Raw genomic sequence first — 21,117 nt, 5'->3', positions numbered from 1 at the left:
CTAAAAGGCGTATGGAAAATGTATCAACTGTTTTAAAATGGTATAGAAAAGTAAAATGGTCACCAAGATAGAAGAAAATGGTAGATGATTGATGCGAAAATGATGAAAAATGTGCGTTTTAAAGTAAATAGTGAAATGTAGGGGATTTTTGTTCGAAATCCTTGTGGTGCAGAATACTTTTGAGTCGCTGTAACTCACTTTTAACTCTGTAAGAATTTTACTAATAATATTGTTTATATGCTTGTAATCGTAAATTAAAAATAATGTGGTGATATTTCACTACTGTTACCACATTTTATAATACTTGAGTTTTAAAATATTTATCACATATTTTAAAACTCTAGACCTTAAGATATTCATCACATATTTTAAATTTGGAAAGATATCATGAATTGGATTGATGATCAATGCGACGAAGACGAAATACCTACTTACCGGAGGCTCTGATCGTGATAGAGCCCGAGTGGGAAGCAGCGTGTTAGTCGACGCATTGTGCAGGGGAATCGTGCCTACTATGGCCTTCACCGTCTGCTGAGATCTAGAAGACTTCGAGACCGTACGAAATGTGAGATATATCGCACACTGATTCGACCGGTGGTCCTATATGGCTATCCGAGCGGAGGACGCAAACGCTCTTGGCGTGTTTAAGCGTCGCATCCTCCGGACCATCTTTGGCGGTGTGTTCGAGCATGGAGTGTGGAGGAAAAGGATGAACCACGAGCTAGCTGAGCTGTTTGGCAGTGCAGATATCCTGACGGAGCAGATATCAAACCCGGCAGGATACAATGGCTGGGGCATGTTATGAGGATGCCGGACTCATGCTCCGCCAAGAAGCTATTCGTCAGCGACCCCCAGTTCGGCACGAGACGTCGGGGAGAAAAGCGAGTTCGTTGGCTGGATCAGGTGAAGGTGAAGACCTATCGGAGATCGGGTGCCTACATGGATGGGAAGCTGCAGCCAGGGATTTAAAAGAGCAGGCCAACATGAGTGAGTGAGTGATCACATAACTATGATAAATTACAGAATGTAACAAACTTTGGTGTATTTTTCTTAAAGCTTCGAAAAATTACGATAAAACTGATCTTTTTGCGAAAATTCTCCCATAGTTATCATTCACTGTATGCTTGGGAAAGTGTTGCGCGCGATTATAAAAAAAAAGCTGACCAAACTTGTGTTCGAATTTTACCGGATGTTCTATTAGCTTCTTAACAACCGTCTGAAGTTATACTCTGCGCATTGCATAAACACCAATTGGGATTTTGATTTTCACTCCTATGAAGGACAGCGGAAATATCAAATAGAATTCTTTATTAAATCAACTCTGCTTTCTTTGTTTTCATCGTTCGAAATCAACCTTCTATTTAAGGACGCCTAGTACTAACCTACAAAAATTGCCTTGCCTTCAAACGCTTGCTCCAAATCGAAACACAACATTAAACGAAGAACTGGTCATGCTAATGTTTGCCCACACGGACGATACGAACAACTCACTTTGGCCAATACCAAAACCCTCAAATAATCTCATTATGTGTACGTATCCTGTGTGCTTCAGCTCACAAACCTAACCGTACCAACAGACAGCATGTTTTTGGTTTCCGTTTCTCGCTCGATTTCATCACCCACAGTTGATCGAGGAGTGGGTTTGACCTATCAAATCTCGACCCTCCACAACCAACCATCAATGCCCGAGTGCTGTAGCCAACTGTTCCCAGCTGTGGTAAGTATCTGCCATCAACGTTTGAATCGTTATTCTATTGGAAATGGGTTGGAAATCAATAGAGGCAACACTGCTATCGGTCTCAGGCAGCATGCAGTTCGAACTGGATGTGTGTGTGTGTGTGCGGTTCCAAGCTTTTCTCTTCCTCTCGTTTGTGGTTGATGCACTTGGTCTTGGTATCGTTCTTTCTTCTTTCTCGTTAACAACAAGACTGAATTTTGGTTTGAAAAGAAGAAAAATTCAAGCTCAGCTGAACGATTTGGTTGCACATGCGGTGATGACAGCTTTCTCTTAGTACGTTTTCAATCGTAACACTGTGCACTACACTAGTCTTGAGTTGTGATTTTCGAGCAACGAAGAAAAAACATCTTCCAAACCGAGTTGTTCTTATCCAATCCCACTCACTTCTATCTCATTTGTAATCAGAACCGTTCATTCATTTCATCAAAGAGAACAAATGTAATGACGCTCCGGGCAAGGGGAGAGATAGCAAAGAAAGTGCATTCCACTGATTGATTGCATTTCTTCGCGCATCGATTGAAGAGTTTGCACTTTGTGTCACAAAAACCCTCCCGGTGATTCACGTTCTGGTTAGCGAATTCCATCAAGATATACATATAACACTCCCCACTTTCTCTTAGCAATTGCTTTGTATCTCAGTGGTTCTGTAACTTCGGCAGTTTGATTGCAGAGGAAAAAGTTAACCCCAGTAGGACCACACACCCGGGCGAACCGTAAATCGTTACACAACTTTACTGTTTTCCGATTTCGCATCACGGCTGAGAGCGAGGCAATGCATCCATCGCTGGAGAATGGAAACAATCACGAAACTTTTAACGAAATAAAGTGAACTTTTGTGTTTTCGATGCACCAAGCAGCAACTTTTGTCTTGTACCAGCACACCGGTAGATTCTCGGGGTCAGGTGCTATGGAAATGTTATGGTGTAAAAGCACGTGCACGCAGCAAATGATCACCTTTTGGTACTAGAAGGGGACCAAATACGCGCATACATGGTCATGTCGACCGTAATAAGTTCCCAGCAGGCAGCTGGCGATCGTTAGAGAACACTAGAATGTTGTTGATAAGGTTTTTACACAGGATTCATATGATTTTCAGTTTAAAATGCATACATTCAGGCGGATTTATCTTAGGATGAGAAATTTTCGGAAGACGCCTAAAATTATGCAATTTAATAATTCTTCTGAGCCTTTGATGCGCTTTTCAGCCCCATTTAACAAGGATTCAATTCATTCCTGGGCAATTCCACACTTGATAGGTGATAGCAAGAGATGAGAGCAGAATTATAAGACAAAACTACTAATATTCTTACGCAGTAAGATTGTCCCATGTGAAGTACCTTTTTGCTACCACCCGCGAGCAGCACGTGCGAAACTTTGGCTAACACAAATTACGGACTCACTTCGTCACACACATTCACACGAAATGAGGCATCGCGGCAAGCAATCCCATCACCCACATGCACACAAAAACAGTCTCGTGCGAGACACCGGCATACCCTCGTGCGAGGTGTGTGGGCGAACTTGCCACACGTATATTGGAAAAGTTGGTCCTTTTTGGATGCGAGCGCGAACTTTTGCCAAAATACCATTACCAGTCGAGGGATCGCTTGAAACTGCTACGGTTGCTCACGGTTGGAATGCAAATTGCATTTTGGGTGGTGCGAAAGTGGTAATGCTAATCAAATTACCGTACACGAAATGATGGACAATTAAATTCGGCGGAAAACGGTACTCACTGCAGTCCGCTACTTCCTGCGCGTTAATTTGCATCCACTTGTTTTTAAAGAGTTCTCCGATGAAGATGGCTTACGGTTAAAGCTTCCTCGCTAATGCTCGTTGTTTCAATCAAGCGGCATTCAAAATGAGATGGCAAAGGAAATGAGAAAAATACATGCCCTAAAAGTGGATCGTTTATAGCTAAATCCAACATTGAAACCAACGAGAAAGGGGTGGCTATCGGCTTGCTTGAGCAAATCAATGTTTTATCAATCGCCGCGCTAAGCACCGACAACTGTTTTGCTAAATTCGGCTCATACAATATGCAACCATGCGCTTACCATTCCGTCAGCTCAGCACAGTCAGCTCGGAAATAAGTTTGAAAAGCTAGCGGAACAAATACGCTTCACTCTCCCGTGTTGGTAGCTCAGACCAGACCAGGTAGAAGCGAACGGCGAGTGGTTGGGTGGATGCATAATTTATAAATTTATGAAAACTTCCTGCCCTTCCGGGAAGCAGTCCCCGGCAGAACAACGGCCAATGGAAGCAACAGGAGCAGTAGCAGCGTCACGAACGGCACGCGCGCCCAGTGCGGTACGCTCAATTTCACCTGCCCATTAGAAGTTTCATTAAATTTGAATCAACAAATAAACTAACAACCGATTAGTAGTGTGGCGGGTGTACGAATGCAGCACAGCACGGTATGCCCACACCCAGCGCCAACGCATTGTAATTAATTATGGAACAACTACACATCATGCACGCGACCAAACTTTTTGCAAGCACACGCACGAACACGAATGAACTGCGAGTTGTTCGTTGGCACGCCTTTGCGAAAGGTGTGGAATGTTAGCAGTTTTATTTGCAGCTTTTCTGGTGGTTGAGTTATGCAATTGGATTTATAATTCATCAAAACAGGAGCTATGAATAGCGAACAAGTGCGGATGGCAATGGGCAATGGTTTGTTTCATTGCACAAGGAATCATTAAACGGACGCTAATGAATGGAATGAGCTTCGATGGTTTGTTTGGATATCATTTCGGGTGCGTATTTCTAAACCAAAAATGATCAAATTCATTCCTATCGTCAGTATAAACAATTAAATTACAGTAATCCAGTAATACAGCAATGGAAAGGTAAATTTTAATGCTATTTTCACGGTTGCCTTTAAATATTCTCATGAAAGTGAGAACCGTTTTTGTTTTTGTTGATACATTTCACAGAAAGCGCCAGAAAGTATGCAAAGCGCAGCACAATTTTTAATTGTTTATTCGTTGCCCAACGAACGAACAACCTTTTCCTCAAACAATTTGTGTTTCAAAACGCCGTAGAGTTTTTTGGATATTGATTCATTCCTTAGAAAATCATAAATATAGTCTTTGCTTAGTTTTTCAGCTTTCTGATATCTGACTGGCGGCTGACCGAGTCCAGCGCAAGTGCATCCTAACCTTTCACGCTCTTTTTACTTCCTTTCGTTCTTTCCATATTTACTTATCGCTTTCTTACTGTCAGGGCGTTGGAAAGCCTACAAAGGTTGCCAACAAGTCTATAATATCAATTTAAATTCCTCTACAGATCCTTAAACCAATGATGCGATCCGAATTGCAGACTCTACTTAACTTCATTTCAATTCAAATATTATTCTCTTCTGAGGAACTTCGTCAGAATGCAATCCTTTGATGAAGAAGAACATGAAAGGGAATTGTATTATTTTCCATTGGAAAAAATGTAAATATCAGCTTGTGTCTAAGACACGATCGACCCAGTTGAACTACAACTTAACCCACCCATAAAAGCTTTAAAATTTTCAAGCTCACATTTCGTATAGACACATGACAATACGGCACTGGACCATCATTATTAATTATAAATAAAAATTTCGTTTAGACACATGGTTTCTGATGTAATAAAAGCAAAAAGACAAATAAATAAATGTTTTCAAGTAACATTTACCTGCCCGGTGGATGCATTGTATACTTAAATGAGTATAAACAAAGGAATGAAATAATTATTAACAAACGACCAAGCGGCATTAAGTCGTCATAATGGAAATAAAACAAAACTAGTACAAACAAATACTAACAAAACTGTACCACAATCTGCTTCAAATACTCCTTTGCATAGAGAGTCTTGCATTCATTTGAGTGACAAACTAAAGGTATGTAACCTAGTTTTTACTTCGGCAATCAGTCAATGAAAACCTTGAACCCTTCGAGAGTGCCTTCTGACCCTTGTCAAGCGTTAAAGGAAGGCCTGAAACTCAATGGTATGTATGGGATTGTATTTGAGATGGCATAACTCTACTACGAGCTATCGAAGTTAGAGCATAACATTGCCTTCATATAATATCTTTAGTTTGCTCTTTTCAGCATGAATTTCTTCTCTTTATTACTTATCACATAACTATTCACATAAGTATCCACATAAAGCACACCAAATTATGGCCCTTCTAAGAGTACTCACTGCTACTGACACACATTTCGCCAATATTTCGTTCACAAAGCAGCTTCAGGGCAATAGCAAAAAGAAAAAAAAACGAAAATGATTTCGTTCTCAATTTTATACATGCGATTTAATGATTGTAAAGAATGTTGCATCACAAGTAACGCCTCAGCTGCATCTATCCGCTTGCCTCACCGAGCCTCATAAATTTCCAATATGCTACTTCCGCCTCCTTTTGCACTGAACCCACAGTTGCAGAGAAAAACTGGCAAACGAACGATAATTTATTGGGATATGAAAATCAACTCCACTCACGGTGTACCGGGCTGGGCGCCTGCGGCTAACCAAGCGTGCACCCGGGGATGCACTGTATATGGTGGGCCGTAATTTGAATTGAATGGTTTTGAATCTACCACGACATAACCTCACATGTGCACCGCCAACTCGAACTCGGTTTGGTGGATGCGTTTTTTTTTTTCGCGAACGAGAACACACACAAAAAAAAACGAAATCCAGTACGGGAACAAAGTCAAAAGATTCGGAGGAAAATCGTTTGCCCCCTTTCCCCCCCAAACTCCCTCTTGGATTTCCATTACTTGCCGCTCGCCGCATCGCTGTGGCATGTGTGCGCTAGTAGAGTTGCAGTTCGTTGAAGCATCTCTAAAAGGAAAGGAAATTGAAGAAGAAAAAAGCAAACGTCTTGCCTACTTCCGTGCCCTCATGTTCGTTGACCGGCTACTACTGGCACTACTCCAAAATGGGATTTTATGCTTCCTTCTGCCAGTGTGTCGGGAGGCGTTTTTGTTCTGCGCCGAGCTGCGAAACGTTCCGAATGAAGGAAGCAGAAAGTCACATTGCCATACATAGCTCCGGTCGGGTCCAAGGGGTACACTAAAATGAATAGAATGCATCGTCAAAACACGGCCCAATCTGAACATGCCCACTCGGTGTTGGTCTGGACGCTGTGCTCCCGGCTATGGAACTTCTCGTCTCCCGACCGACCTGACCAAGAGAGAAGGACAAAAAGGAGTCTCAATTGAACAAACACATGGCGTTTTCGTGTCGTTTCTTCGTGGTTCCCTTTTTCTGTGCGAGTGTGTTTTATTCTACCAGTGACCGAAATAAAAAGTATGCTTCACCGCAGGCTGCTGCATTGAATGCATTTCCGGAATCGAGCTTCATTTCTATGCTTCCGCTTCGACGATATCTGGGTAGACCTTATTCCCTTTGGCTCTTGTGATGTAGTTATTCGTACATTTTCTCGCAGCCGGCAGATGACTGGCAGAGGTTTGGTGCTGTATTGGAACGTCTCCGTCCGGATAGGCACACAACCTACGGGGTAATAGCGGCTGATGGCAAAAGTTCCAGCACCTTTCGACAAGACAAGCTACACTTTAAAAGGACCGAACACACAGGCGCAAAACGGAAATCTAAACCTCAAGCATGTAATGAGATATCGATAAACGTTGATACAATTTCCTATCCCAATTCAGTTTCATTGCTGCAGGAATCAAAGTTCGAAGCAGCTTTAAAAACATGCACCCAACTGTTCGTTTTCCCATGGAAAAGGCCACCAAGGCACCGGCGCAGTCAGTGGTCAGTGAAGCCTATCATTTGCTCAAAAAGTCACGGTACTCAATTAATTTGATTATAATCAATTTCGATCCCTCCGAAAACTTTGCTCTCCTTCCATCGGCCGCCCCTCGGGGTAAATGCTATAAAGCACCACAATGCCGTCCTTATAAATACTCGCCGGCACCAATATTCCGGACTGTTTGGTCTAACCACCTCCAACGAGGAAACGTCTCGCACGAAAATGCTCATCGAAGAGTGCCCGATAATTGGCGTCAACGTAAAAGTGTGGCTGTTTTGGTCGTATTTGCGGCGTCCGCGGTTATCCCGGTTCCTGGTCGGTTGCATACCGGTCGCCATACTGAATGTGTTTCAGTTCTTGAAGCTATACTCCTCCTGGGGTGACATGAGCGAGCTCATTATCAACGGATATTTTACGGTGCTGTACTTTAACCTCGTCGTAAGTGGTCTTGCTGCAAATACACCCACTCTACCGCATTACCTACATGTACCGCTGCTTCTTGTGTACATTTACGCTCGCCTAAAAATGGATCGCACCGGATGCTCCCGGACAGTTGCGTACCTCGTTTCTCGTGATCAATCGACGGAAATTTGAGACATTTTTCGAAGGCGTTGCCGCAGAGTACAAGCTGCTCGAGGTAAGGCATTCGCTGCTTTTGTTTACCATTAGCTGACGAAATTATGCGTCCCTTTTGTTTGCATTGGACTCGCCTCGCGACTCGGTAGAAAAATGACGAAATTCGACCCGTGCTCGAGCGGTACACACGGCGCGGACGCATGCTATCGATATCGAACCTGTGGCTCGGCGCGTTCATTAGTGCCTGCTTTGTGACCTATCCTCTGTTTGTGCCCGGGCGCGGCTTACCGTACGGCGTCACCGTGCCGGGTGTGGACGTACTCGCCACACCGACCTACGAGGTGCTGTTTATCCTGCAGGTTTACCTTACCTTCCCGGCCTGCTGTATGTACATCCCGTTCACCAGCTTCTATGCGACCTGTACACTGTTCGCGCTCGTCCAGATAGCGGCACTGAAGCAGCGGCTTGGACGATTGCAGCTGGACGCGTCGGTCACCGGTCGCAACCCGGGCACACTGTTCGCCGAGCTGAAGGAGTGTCTAAAGTATCACAAACAAATCATCCAGTAAGTAGAATGGATCGGGATTGACCTCCTATCGTCCGCTTTGGTCCGCAACGGAAGCCATTAATCCTCCCCTCAATCGATTCTCTCTCTCTCTCTCCCACCGCGGAACAGATACGTGCAGGATCTTAACTCGCTCGTCACCCATCTATGCTTGCTGGAGTTTCTGTCGTTTGGGATGATGTTGTGCGCACTGCTATTTTTGCTCAGCATTGTAAGTTGCGATTCCGCTTTAGAAAAACATTCACATCACACTCATGATGGGCGGCCATTCATTCATTCTGACTTTCGATAGAGCAATCAGTTGGCGCAGATGATAATGATTGGATCGTACATCTTCATGATACTCTCGCAGATGTTTGCCTTCTACTGGCATGCGAATGAAGTGCTGGAACAGGTACGTTGGTTAAAGGTTCACCTGCTTGTGCTTTACAATGCCCGTCGAATGCATGCTTTTTGCAGAGTCTCGGTATTGGAGATGCGATTTACAACGGAACCTGGCCAGACTATGACGAACACATAAGAAAAAAGCTGGTTCTCATCATTGCGCGAGCTCAGCGGCCAATGTCGGTAGGTTTTTTTTTAAATTACCTGCTTTGCATAACTTTAGGGGCTTCATTTTTTCAAGCTACAATAGAGCGCCTAAAAGTATGCCATTTTCAAACAAACTTACCTTTTTCTTACTTTATTGTTGTTTTAAAATAATGAAAAATGTATTTTTAAACACTTCTAAAGACCAAAAGAAATCAGCTTATTCTTCTCTCCTTTGCAGATAAAAGTGGGCAACGTGTACCCGATGACGCTGGAAATGTTTCAAAAGCTGCTCAACGTGTCCTACTCATACTTTACACTGCTCCGACGAGTGTACAACTAAAAACTTTGCATACTGCGAAGCCATCACCGTCACAGTTCTTCAACATCTCAGCACCATCATCAAACACCATTAGCCGTCACAAAGTTGCCATTTTTATCCCATTTGATTCCGCGAAAAGTTATCACCACCATCACCAAATCTCTTATCCTGGACAAACTCACTCGTACGTAAACGAAAAAAAAATAAAACAAAACAAACTGCTCAAAGAAAGCTGCTGCAAAGCTGCATTATTGTCCTTTGCTTCGTATGCAATCAAGGATGAGGCTAAACTTTCCCTTCCCAAAAAAAAAAACCCCCCTCCCGAAAAGTCGTTCGTTGATGCGGTTGAAAGTAAATGTTCGATTCACTGCACAGAACAAAGGGATGGAAAATACGTTCGCGTTCGCGTAAATGGGAGTAAAACAGAGGATACTGTTGCCACTCGTAGTACTGCTACTTCATTTCCATGTTAATTGAAACTAAGCCAACACGGCACGATACGTGTGTGTGTTTGTGCTTGGGGCTTGGGGCTTGAAACCTGCTTTGAACGACTGCACAGCCGATTCCTTTCCCGGGTTGGTATTGTTTAGGTTTTTATTTTACAAATTCATATACACTTCCACTAAGCACCGTCTCCTACCCGAATGCTTAAGCGCCGGGAATGATGATGGGGTTAGTTATCAAGCTACAACTATGCAAAAACATGACCAACAAACACAGTTTCCTTCCTGCCCAACCCGACGCCAGATTGTATCATTGTTTGGTAGTACCGAGGTTTTTGCTTCTAATTCCATTGCACCAGCAAAAAGGCTCATCCTTCGGCTACGAATAGTAGTTGCAGCTTCGACAAGACGACCACACAAAACGAGGGAGAAAGAAAAAATGAATGAAACAGGCAGCCCAGCCTGCCTGGATGTGCGAAGCGCTCGGCAGGGACGCAACCAACCGACCGACTTTCGCTGTGTTGCTTTCGAAGCTTATGGTACGGGTTGTGTGCTACAACATGCCCGATCCGTCGCAAATACCGACGCAACTCTTGCCCGTGTCGGGCACGGATGGATAACATGGAAATGTTTAATTAAAACTGTAATTGTCAATCGCTGCTACGAACGAATGGTGGAGTGCCTGTAGTTGGAGTTTGGCGGAGGCTGGTAAAGTGCTACGATTTGATGTGGTTTACAAATTTGATTTCCACTGATTTTGAGTGCAAATTTCATGCATCGAAAATTTACCATCGCTAAACTTTAGCGACTTCTTAGAGCAATTATTCCGTTTAGGTCAGACAAAAATTGCTTTAAGAATACTCAAATGAATGTAGAGAGGTGAATGTAGTTTTAGAAATTCAATGCCTCTATAAATAACCCATTTAAAAATTCTAAAAGTAAAAAAGTAACTTACGTATAAAAATTTCACTAAATTCTGTGGCGTTGTAAAGTATGCACACATCAATACAAAAAATCTTTTCAATTTCTCCTAGTACTTTGAAGCACAGTCTTACTTAAAATGTGTGTGTTTTTTTTTAACTCAGCTGCGCCAAAATGTAAGCAATGTGTGATTTGTAGTATTGCTGCCCTATGTGAAATTTTATGCGACTAGCATTTTTTTATATGTTCAAATCAATGCTTTACAACAAGATATTCATTTGTTAGGAGCTTATCAAGAGCTTGATTTGAGTGTGATGATATTTTTTTTTCGTTTATTTATAGAGGCTTTGAGTCTTAGAGACTACATTCACCTCTCTACTGTATAAAAAAGGATGGTTTAATGTAATACAAAACTATGGCATATGTGGCTTAAATATTATGGAAAACTATTAAACTAATAAACTATGGAAACTATTATGGCATATGGTATCGTATAAGTTTGAACTATTGCTTAAATTTCGTTGTATAAATGACTGATGCATAAAAATCTAATGAGCCGGTTCTGCTGGAGTTTGTCGGGTGATAGGATTGTCGTTAAATCAGTTTCTAGTTGACAAGTGGCTCGGTGTGTCGTGTATCCATGGCAATCGGTGAGGATGTGGCGGACGGTGATGTCAACACCACAGAAACTGCAGAGTGGAGGACTGGATTTTTCTAGAAGGTAGGAGTGCGTATTATGTGCGGCCGGTGTGACCTATACGAAGGCAGGAATTTAATTTTTTCATTCTCAATTCGCCTGAATGTATGCAATGAGTACCTTGTGTTAATTTAAGCAAATTTAACAAAAAAAAGTTTTATTTATTTTTTACCCATAACAATGCTGAATGATCCATGATTTCTTTTCGATTATTATTGCATGAAGTAATTTTCAATATTTTTTTACTTTAATTAACTTTTCCCTTTTCTATTTCTTCTAACACATCTTCCTAATCTTGAAAGAACGACCTCTTAGATCACGAAAGTAATCGATCTACACTTGAGTATTTCTAGCAAGGAGTTGGATAATGAGCCCTTACTTTGCAAGAACTGTACGGATGGCAATTTATCCCCGATTCTGCCGTGTGAAGACTAGAACTGCTGTCACATAACCACTAATTAACAATGAGTGAATGTTGCATTCGTTTGTTTCTTTCTATCGGTTTGTTAACAACTCGTAAAACATTATTATGACTGCTGCCTTATCTGCATCATATTATGTACTTCGAGCTCGCCGAAATGTATGCTATGATAAGCTTTTAACAAAATTTCGCTTGTTAAACCCCCTTCCGTGATCTGTTTATCACTCTGTAGATAAACACATAAATGGGGTAAGACAGAATATTTTAAATAAACCTAAATAACCGCTATCTGCAGACAAACTCAGCAATCATGCTTACGATCATAAGGTTTCCGGAAATCGTTTCGATAATTAAAACCCATGCACATTTCCCTGTAATTGTTGATCACCCCTTCTAGCAACAAATAAGACAAGGTACTGTACACTTTTTCTCATTACATTCCAGCTAAGGTTCGCCCAGAATCCGTTACATAGCACACGCTCAGCTATTGTTGAGCATTCTGGGAAATTGTTCCGAAGCTATCGAAAGCTACATACTGTGCGATTTTAGACACAACACTGCATCCGCTCATCACAGGCAACACAGAGAATATAAAATTCTGCCCAGGATGCACCGTAAGTTGATAGTTCGCCACGTGGAAATGGGTTGCTCCATACACGAGACGATGCTGCATGTGCGCCGGAACGATGGGCATGCGATGTACATCAGCAGAATATTGCCCCGTTGCTTGCGACAGGCGATGGTAACGCCATCAGCCACCATGATCAATCCAGAAGCATTTCGACCCGTCTCGGAACGATGGCAAAGCTCACTTCAAACAGGATTCACTAGCCGATGCGTTTGGCCCGGATGCCTTTGCCAGTGAACTGATCGAACACATACAATAATTTACATTTCATCAGGTTAACCACCGTATCGTTGGGATGGGTCTGTTGTGTTTTAGTATTCTTCTATAACAGTGCAAGAGCAGAAAACGAAGTTCCACGAATTTTCGTTATGGCGTAGAAAATTTGGTGCAATAACTTGTTAACCACCTTTTCGCAAACAGAGTAAACCAGCTCCAAGAAATCAATAACAACGCACGCACGCACGGTGATGATGATGATGTTGATGATGTTGTGGAGCAGAAAGTAGTCCGCTCACATTGCTGCACCCACACTAATCAGCTAATGGATGCTTACCGCAAAACCTCCAAACAGTACTGACGAACTGGCAGACAGATTTTCACTAATTGAACTGAACTTTTCCATTTTAAAACACAATCTCAGTCAGTCATATTTGTTACCGAGCTGCCAGGCAAAGGGATGAAACGATGCCAGTACCGAAAACATGTTTCCCAAACAAAGGTTTTTCTCCCCAAACCAAAACGGAAAGCCCTATTGCAGACACCTGACACGGACAGCTTTAAGTTGGTGCTTTAGCGGGATGGCCGCACTTGGCAATAACGCACACTTTGAAGCAGAGAATCAGTGGTCCATGCTGCTTATTTCATTACTACCTGTCCCGTGTTGGTTCCTTTGCCTGCCTGCGTTCACCCACAGAAGATAAGAGGAGCAGCCGAGCAACCCACCGCCGGGAATGGTTGAACCTCGAGAACTTCACCCCGGGAAGGAAGGATAATGAATGCAAATTTGATTTATTTCAGCTGTTTCAAAGTGTTGTCAGATGCTTGTCATTAGGCGCCGCAGTACACCTACACACATACCCGCAGAACCCTTCCAGCGACTCATCTGAAGCGCTAATGATAGCATGCATTTCTAACGCTTTTCACGCCCGATTTTCATGGCAAGAAGTTGTTCCCACGGTTAACCGAAATCAGAGACGCGCATTCTAACCAACCAACTTCTCGCTCAACGCTCCTAAGGACGGCAGAAAACCGCTCCTCGCCAAGTACTACCAGGACCGTCAGAGTGTGCGCTTGTTTGAGCACGCCGATTTAGACGTGGTGTACTGTTTGCGTATCGCTAACGAGCGTAAATACATAAACTAATTTGCATTCCACCTTCTTCGGCACTCAACCTTAATGCACATGAAAGCCACACATCTATTATCTGCACAAATTTTAACACACAGCACAACAGCGGGCTGTGCCTTTTAACAATGCGCCAAAAACAATCGACCAAATTTATCATACCTTACCAACAAGGCCAAAACCCATCAAAAGTTCGGCGTGCAGAACGTGAAGTTCATCATAAAAATATTCGCTTTCGCGGGAGTGTTTGCAAACCTGCAAACCGTGGCAGATGCTTTTGATGGTATGAATATTTTAAGCCTTATTTAGATCGACTAATGGTCCGGCCTTGGTCGGTGGCTCCATTCGGTGAGCAGCTCTCCCCAGAGTAGCACACGAGGTTAACTATCCTGGGCAAGTGTACTTTCCGAGCGCTGGACTAACTTTGCAACATCGCAACGCCTAATTGGGCATCAGTCGGTTCGGGCCACAGGTTGAGTAGTTCGGATTTTCTGGCAGTTAGTTGCGGGAAGGAAATTGAACGGTAAAATCCGTTTCCTCGGAGGCTCGACCAATCCATCGGAGCTTCTGGGGAGTTCGTTTTCTCTCACGAGAATTTCGCAACCGTGCTATTAGTCGTGAACGTTACTCTGTGTGCTTCATCGTTCTCGGTATGTAAAGGGTAAACCTTTGGAGACTTTAGAAATGTAAAACTAAACGGTACCACTTGGCTAGTTTAGTTTTGCTATCTTAATATAAGCTTTAATTTCACCATGACCTATGCGGGCCACACCTTCTTCGAATAATACCCATCTGTGCGCGGGCCCTTTATTGTCCGTGTTGACTCGAACGAATTGAAAGACATTCATTTCACCTTTCCAACATTCAGGCCACACACACACACACACACACAACACACTCTCTCTGATACCGTTGAGGCATGATTAATTTGAATTCATTTCACAGCTCACCTTTTGCACTCACATTCCGGTGTAGCATGTAGCAAGCCGGGCGATCGTAGTAGCCCAAACGCTATAATAATTAGCCTTGTACAGCTACCACGAAATGGAAAAAGAGTACACACACACACACACACTCAACTATGGAAGGAAATAAATGATCACCTCACACTCCCCATTTCGCTGGCATCCACCGGTATCCGGAGGCTGAATAATTTAGGTGGAGTGATTAGTTGGTTTTCTGAGGCAGTAGCTAGTGCAGCACACTGTGTAAGCGTGCTATTGTGCAACGAAAATAGCAATATCGAACTTTCGTACCTTGTGCATGCACCGGTACCATCAGCATGGTTGAAAGGGGGCTTCCACCTTAATTACGGCTGAAGGTATGCAAATCTACTTCCTGACGCCTTCCACGAATCAATACAAACACAAAAACTTCTTACAGCGCATTCTCGTCGCCTCAAAGTTTGACAATTTCTAAGCACAAAACAAAACTTAAATAAAAAAAACACTCCAAACAAACACTACCGACAGCTGACAACACCGAGCTAAGCTGAAAGCTGCAAATTAAAATCACTTTTCAAACAACTTTTCATCACAGTTAAGCATCAACGCAGCGACACGGGCTGACTGTTGGTTTGGCAAGCAACATAAACACGCTCGGACGAACCGATTGCACATCAACTACTGCTTCTAACAGCTAGGTATGTATGTGTTTGTGTGTGTGTGTGTGTGTGTGTGTGTGTGTGTGTGTGTGTGTGTGTGTGTGTGTGTGTGTGTGTGTGTGTGTGTGTGCGTTTGGAGTTGCGATTTAATTTATCATTTCAACAACTTTATCTTGTCCGATCCTATCGGTATGCTGATATAGCAGGGAATGCAAATTTTGTGAAAAAAAAAACTTCTCCTAGTTCAAGAGTCACTCGCACAGGGAAAAATAGCAGAACGCCTCGAGTGCGATGCCGGAACATGGATCTTATTGAATAAATTAGTAAACTAATGCTTCGCTTAAAATGATCCTCCCGTGCTATGAAGGGGTGTCGTTCGCTCCGGGTGGAAATAACTAAGAAAGTCGAGCAGACTATCGATTGCATCGGTCAAATTGCAGCACGTTGATGTACGTTGTATTAGCATGAAGAGCGTTGTTGAAACATATTAAATATTTGAAATTGTGTAAGCAGTATAAGAAGAATGCTTTGTAGTTTATTTTGCATACATTTAGGACAGGTTTTGCTTACCTTATCAACTAATTGCCAATTTTTAAGTTACACCCAGTCGAGTTTTTCGTGAAGTAGATGGCAAAATGCATTTAGTGATGGTAATTAATCACTTTTAGTAGCTTTGATTGTATTCTGTTTTAATGGCATTATTAGGTCCCATCGTCAATTTGTTCAGTCTAAGTTTGTCAAGTCAATTAAAGCTGCTTTTTTAAACAGTACATAAGCCAGTGCTTGGTTGTTCAAATCGCATACGTTAGCGTATTTTGTGTACTTCATTTGGTACACTTTAGACGGGTTTCTTACGTGATGTATGGAACATAAAAATTGAGTTTGCGTGTATAAATATAACAATATCATAAAAATTTTATTGCGCAAAATGCATTTTTTTTATTTATACCATTTTGATGCTATTTACTTAATATTGCTCTTTGACATAGTTCCTAAAAACGGATTTGGTCCAGCGGTTTGAATGCCTTAAGAAGTGTGGTTTGATTGCTTATTTGCTATCAATACAATGCTAAGCCACATTGTTCATTATTGCAATTAATGAAAAACTTACTTTGCTTTTGTCATTTGCACCAATGGGAAAACTTTGCATACTTTCAGGGGTTTTAAATTTCCTTACAAGTTGAATACAGCTCATTATAGATTTTTTCTATGATTGTTTTGGGTTTCTAAAAATAATTTTTAATCATCCAATCAAACTAAACTTAACTAAACTCATACAAATTGCACGGACGGACAGTCTGCTTTTAGCATACACATATCTGCACCATCTGTTTACTGAAACAAGACCACCAACGCCTCTTACGACTCTCGTTATGCTTCTCCCGTGCCATAACATGTCTCGGAGAACATGATACTCGATGGTGCAGTAAAATGGCGCGCTGCACTTCATCTACAACGCTTCACATCCATCACATTCCCACATTATCGCTTCGAGCTTTTGCTGCACAAAGTTAACCTTATGGCAATCACTTGGTACACATGGAAAAAATGGACTAGCTTGAAGGAGGAGACGAGAAACAAAAATCGTTTGACTTATTCAAACCCTGTGCGCTGTACACAACCCGATGCACACGGTGCAACTTTTCCAAACAATCCAGTCAAGTTGCCAAGGGATACTGCTGCTGAGCTACTTGGACCGACACAGCACAATCGACCCGATAAACTTTGCTACACCTTGTAACGCAAGGCTTGCTGTGATCGATCGGTTGATTGGTGGTGATGGTAGCAGTTGGGCGAAAGCTCGCACAGAAAAAAGCACATCTGATGTTATGAAAATTCAATTAAACCAATCAATTATTCAATCCGATATTTTTACACGGAAGTAACCTGTATGTTTCAGCTGTTTAAAACTTTGTGTTGTTGAGGAAATTTGTAACGCTCAAACCACTTCCACACATTGAAGCCTTTTTTTTTGTTACAATATGCACTCACGACCGACAACTGTGCATAATCCTTGGGTGGGACGGGTGAGCACTCTCCGTTTCATCATCCACACAGCACAGGAGTGCATGAAGTGTTTCATTTATTATTCCAAAAAGTAGTTGCCAAAGTGTAGTCGCAATAGTTTTTTGTTTTTTTTTTTTATTGCCACTGCTTACGTGTTGAATTGTGGTTGGGTTCGCCTAAGCTTGTCGTGTAAGCTTCAGCATTCAAATGAGCCCACTTCGCCTCATCCCCTCAGCACGATGCAAATAAATGTGCTGCATTTTAAATAAGTTTATAAATTCCCACGTTCCGGCGCTATATCGCACACAAAAGTTCATTCGATTGTTGTTTATCATAAATTACGAGCCACGGAACCAACGCACCGTCGCCGGAACCGGTTTACCATTGCTCGCCACCATTGATGGTGTTGCCGGTTATTTCTTCTTCACCTTTCTTCTTCACCCCTTCCCAAGCAGGAAGCTGGCAGCGCGCAGTATGGCGCCAGTGTTGCTCGGACTGACTGCGTCAAATGAAGTTTTGCGCCACTGTTCAAAAGAGTGAAATAAATTTCAATTTACAGCTGCCAGTTTTGTAGTTTCACTCGCTTTTGCCACGGCTAAATGTGCACCGACGACCGCGATGGAAAACCACAGGAAAGCAGCCGCTTTTCTGCACCATTTTTTTCCCCCAACATTCCACACCTTCTTTCACCGTGTGTATGTGTGTGTGTGTGCGTGCGTAGGAAGATGCCTTCTTGCAGAAAAGGGTCCTTCCGGTTCAGGCATTTGGTCCTTTCGGCTGCCACTGCACCGAAAATGAGAATGAACAAATTCAATTTGGGGTTTAAGATGCTCCCTCCCTAAGCACATCACGGGCTGCAGCACATCACAGCCCAGCGGTGAAAGATTGTTGCGGCAGGCGGAGATAGTAAAAGTTTAGCATGTCTTACTCCATTGTTGGGTCGCGTGTTAAATTGCTTTCGCGTCGTCGTGGGGTCGTGGGTGTAAGATTTGCAGGGCAATGAAGAAGAAAATAACACAAAACAGAGCACTATGGGTTTGGAAAAAAAAGCATACTCCACTCATCCGCTGGTGTGGATGCACACATTTCAACCAGCGAAAGAAAAAGAAATCCACAGATTTGGGTTACACATGAAAAAAAGCTTTCAGAAAAAATAAAGCTCATCGAGGATTGGAAGGCGGAAAAACACTATAACATAGACAAATTGACATTATCAATCATGAAGCGTTGCATATTTTGTCAACAGATAAATGGATCACTGCTACGTGAGCAGGATGAACTGGTTTGGAACATTTTTTCATATTATTGTGGTTGAAAATATTTTTAAAAAAACATTTTAGTCAAAGAAGTAAGATAGGATTTTTGTTATAAATAATATGTAACAATATGGCAGTACGCATATGTTTTAGTTCATACAAATTTTAGATTTATTTTTCAACATTTATTTGAAGCAATCAACCATTTACACAGCGATCAAAGAAACTAAAGATTTACTTTTTTTATTATTTAATGATTCAAGACATGAAACTAACTGAAAGGTTCGTTTTTATTATTGATTATTATGCATTTAAGTCAAGAGGAAGCGGAACAAGTAGAAAAAAAAATTAGCTACGCCGATTTTTATATATATTTTGACGTTTGGGAGGCTAAAACGATACGTTCTGTTTCCGATAGACACTGACAGTCAAAAACTAGCCAGCGCTAAAAGCATTCAAGTTATGTCTAACACAATTCAAATTTGTTTTGGTTTTATTTTCGAGCTTCTTTGGCAGGAAACTCAGGTCAATGATGGCATGGAAATAATAAAAAAAATATTCAAGCTCTATAACACCTCGAAATGCATTTTAACAATAAGTTTTTGTTGAGTTTTGGTACATTCTTCTTCTTATTCTTCTTGACTTAACGACCTTCTAACAGGTTGGCTGATAAGTCCCCGGTCTGACACATAGATGGCGGCGCTAGTATTAAATGCATATTATTTTTATATAGCACCAACCTTCAAATGATTCGTGTCAAAATTTGACGTCTGTATGTCAATTAGTTTGTGAGACAGAGCGTCTTTTGTCAAGCAACTTTTGGTTGCTTGACGAACGAAAAAAGAACGAAGAAGAAAAAAATGTTGTTCCACCAAGACAACGCACCGTGCCACAACTCATTGAGAACGATGGCAAAAATTCATGAATTGGGCTTCGAATTGCTTCCCCACCCACCGTATTCTCCTGATCTGGCCCCCAGCGACTTTTTCTTGTTCTCAGACCTCAAAAGGATGCTCGCAGGGAAAAAATTTGGCTGCAATGAAGAGGTGGGTGCCCGAAACTGAGGCCTATTTTGAGGCAAAACCGAAGGAGTACTACCAAAATGGTATCAAAAAATTGGAAGGTCGTTATAATCGTTGTATCGCTCTTGAAGGGAACTATGTTGAATAATAAAAACGAATTTAGACAAAAAAATGTGTTTTTCTTTGTTAGACCGGGGACTTATCAGCCAACCTGTTAGGTGACGTCATTCATCTAATGGCTTACTAGACTTGCTGATTCCACGTAGTTGGAAAGCCAGCCCTCACTACCGTGGGACGGTCCGGAAGGGATTTGAACCCCGGTTCTGCCATGTGAAGGCCTGCACCTCTGTTCCCAATACCCCCGGGCCACCCCGAGCACATTTAGTGTTCGAACAATATTGCAAGATTATGGTGTTTAGCAGTCAATATGTCTAATTCGTATTAGAGTTTTAGGCTAAAGCCACCGTGGATGCTCCACTAATGGTATTTATTTTATTATTTTATTCAATTTGGCATCAAGCCGACCTTTACGCGGCATTGTTGGGTGACGGTTCCCGTCCAAACTGTAACACCGTACGCAAGATTGACTGATTGTGCAATAGTAAAAAGATTCTCTGCTATTCTCCTACGATACAGAAAACTGTTAACTTTTTTTATTCCGATGGAACGGCCTTGTCATATTACTTTGCGAGTTCTTTGGGTGTATCAGACGCTTCGTTATCGATCGTCCCGTAATGAATGAGAGAAGTACTGCCCATAGCGAGGGTCCATATTTAAATTCCATGCGCTGTAGCTTGGAGCTATATTTGTGGTCTCCTTGGCTCTTCATGTTGATTTGTCCATCACGTGGTTCGATCGACGCAACAGCGTGTTGTTTGTGCTGTATGCCCTTCACACATCGTACTTAAGACGGACAAACAGTAGGAGTTGTGGGAATGGACGGGATCACACCAATAATCACGTAAGCCTCGTCACAGCCTCTAAATAGGTACCGTATTGGAACATTCAGTAACCTTCCAAGCCCTGTGCTGTTTCGAATAAGATGAGTCGACTATAAAAGATTATCTACGCCGTGGTATCCGAGTAACACGATTTGGTGTCGACCTGTCCTATGCGCTGTAGATTCGCGCTCAAAACGAAACGATTAGACCTTAGCGTAGGCATCATCAAATGAACGCACGATCTCGTCAGATGCCGTGGAACCAAGACTTCAAAGACACTTGGGAGGTGATTGAATAAAGAAATCTTCCTGATAAAAAAACTGTTTTTATATTTTGTTTCATGAAATCAATCT

At 42.2% G+C, this 21,117-nt stretch overlaps 2 protein-coding genes across 2 annotated transcripts in view; both read left to right on the top strand.

Annotated features, from left to right (window-relative positions):
- LOC126563786 (uncharacterized) overlaps positions 1–21,117 on the top strand; it is a 123,054-nt gene that overhangs the window by 38,203 nt on the left and 63,734 nt on the right. The window lies entirely within an intron of this gene.
- On the top strand, positions 7,713–9,502 carry LOC126565003 (odorant receptor Or2). Its single transcript, XM_050222138.1, has 7 exons — positions 7,713–7,928; positions 8,044–8,127; positions 8,216–8,631; positions 8,743–8,842; positions 8,924–9,025; positions 9,091–9,198; positions 9,401–9,502. Exons 1-7 carry the CDS (start codon positions 7,713–7,715, stop codon positions 9,500–9,502), a joined length of 1,128 nt encoding a protein of 375 aa, XP_050078095.1.

The sequence above is a fragment of the Anopheles maculipalpis genome, chromosome 3RL, assembly GCF_943734695.1.
Source record: "Anopheles maculipalpis chromosome 3RL, idAnoMacuDA_375_x, whole genome shotgun sequence".
Classification (NCBI taxonomy): domain Eukaryota; kingdom Metazoa; phylum Arthropoda; class Insecta; order Diptera; family Culicidae; genus Anopheles; species Anopheles maculipalpis.
Note: the sequence above shows the minus strand (reverse complement) of the source record. Positions and strands in the feature narration are given on the sequence as shown.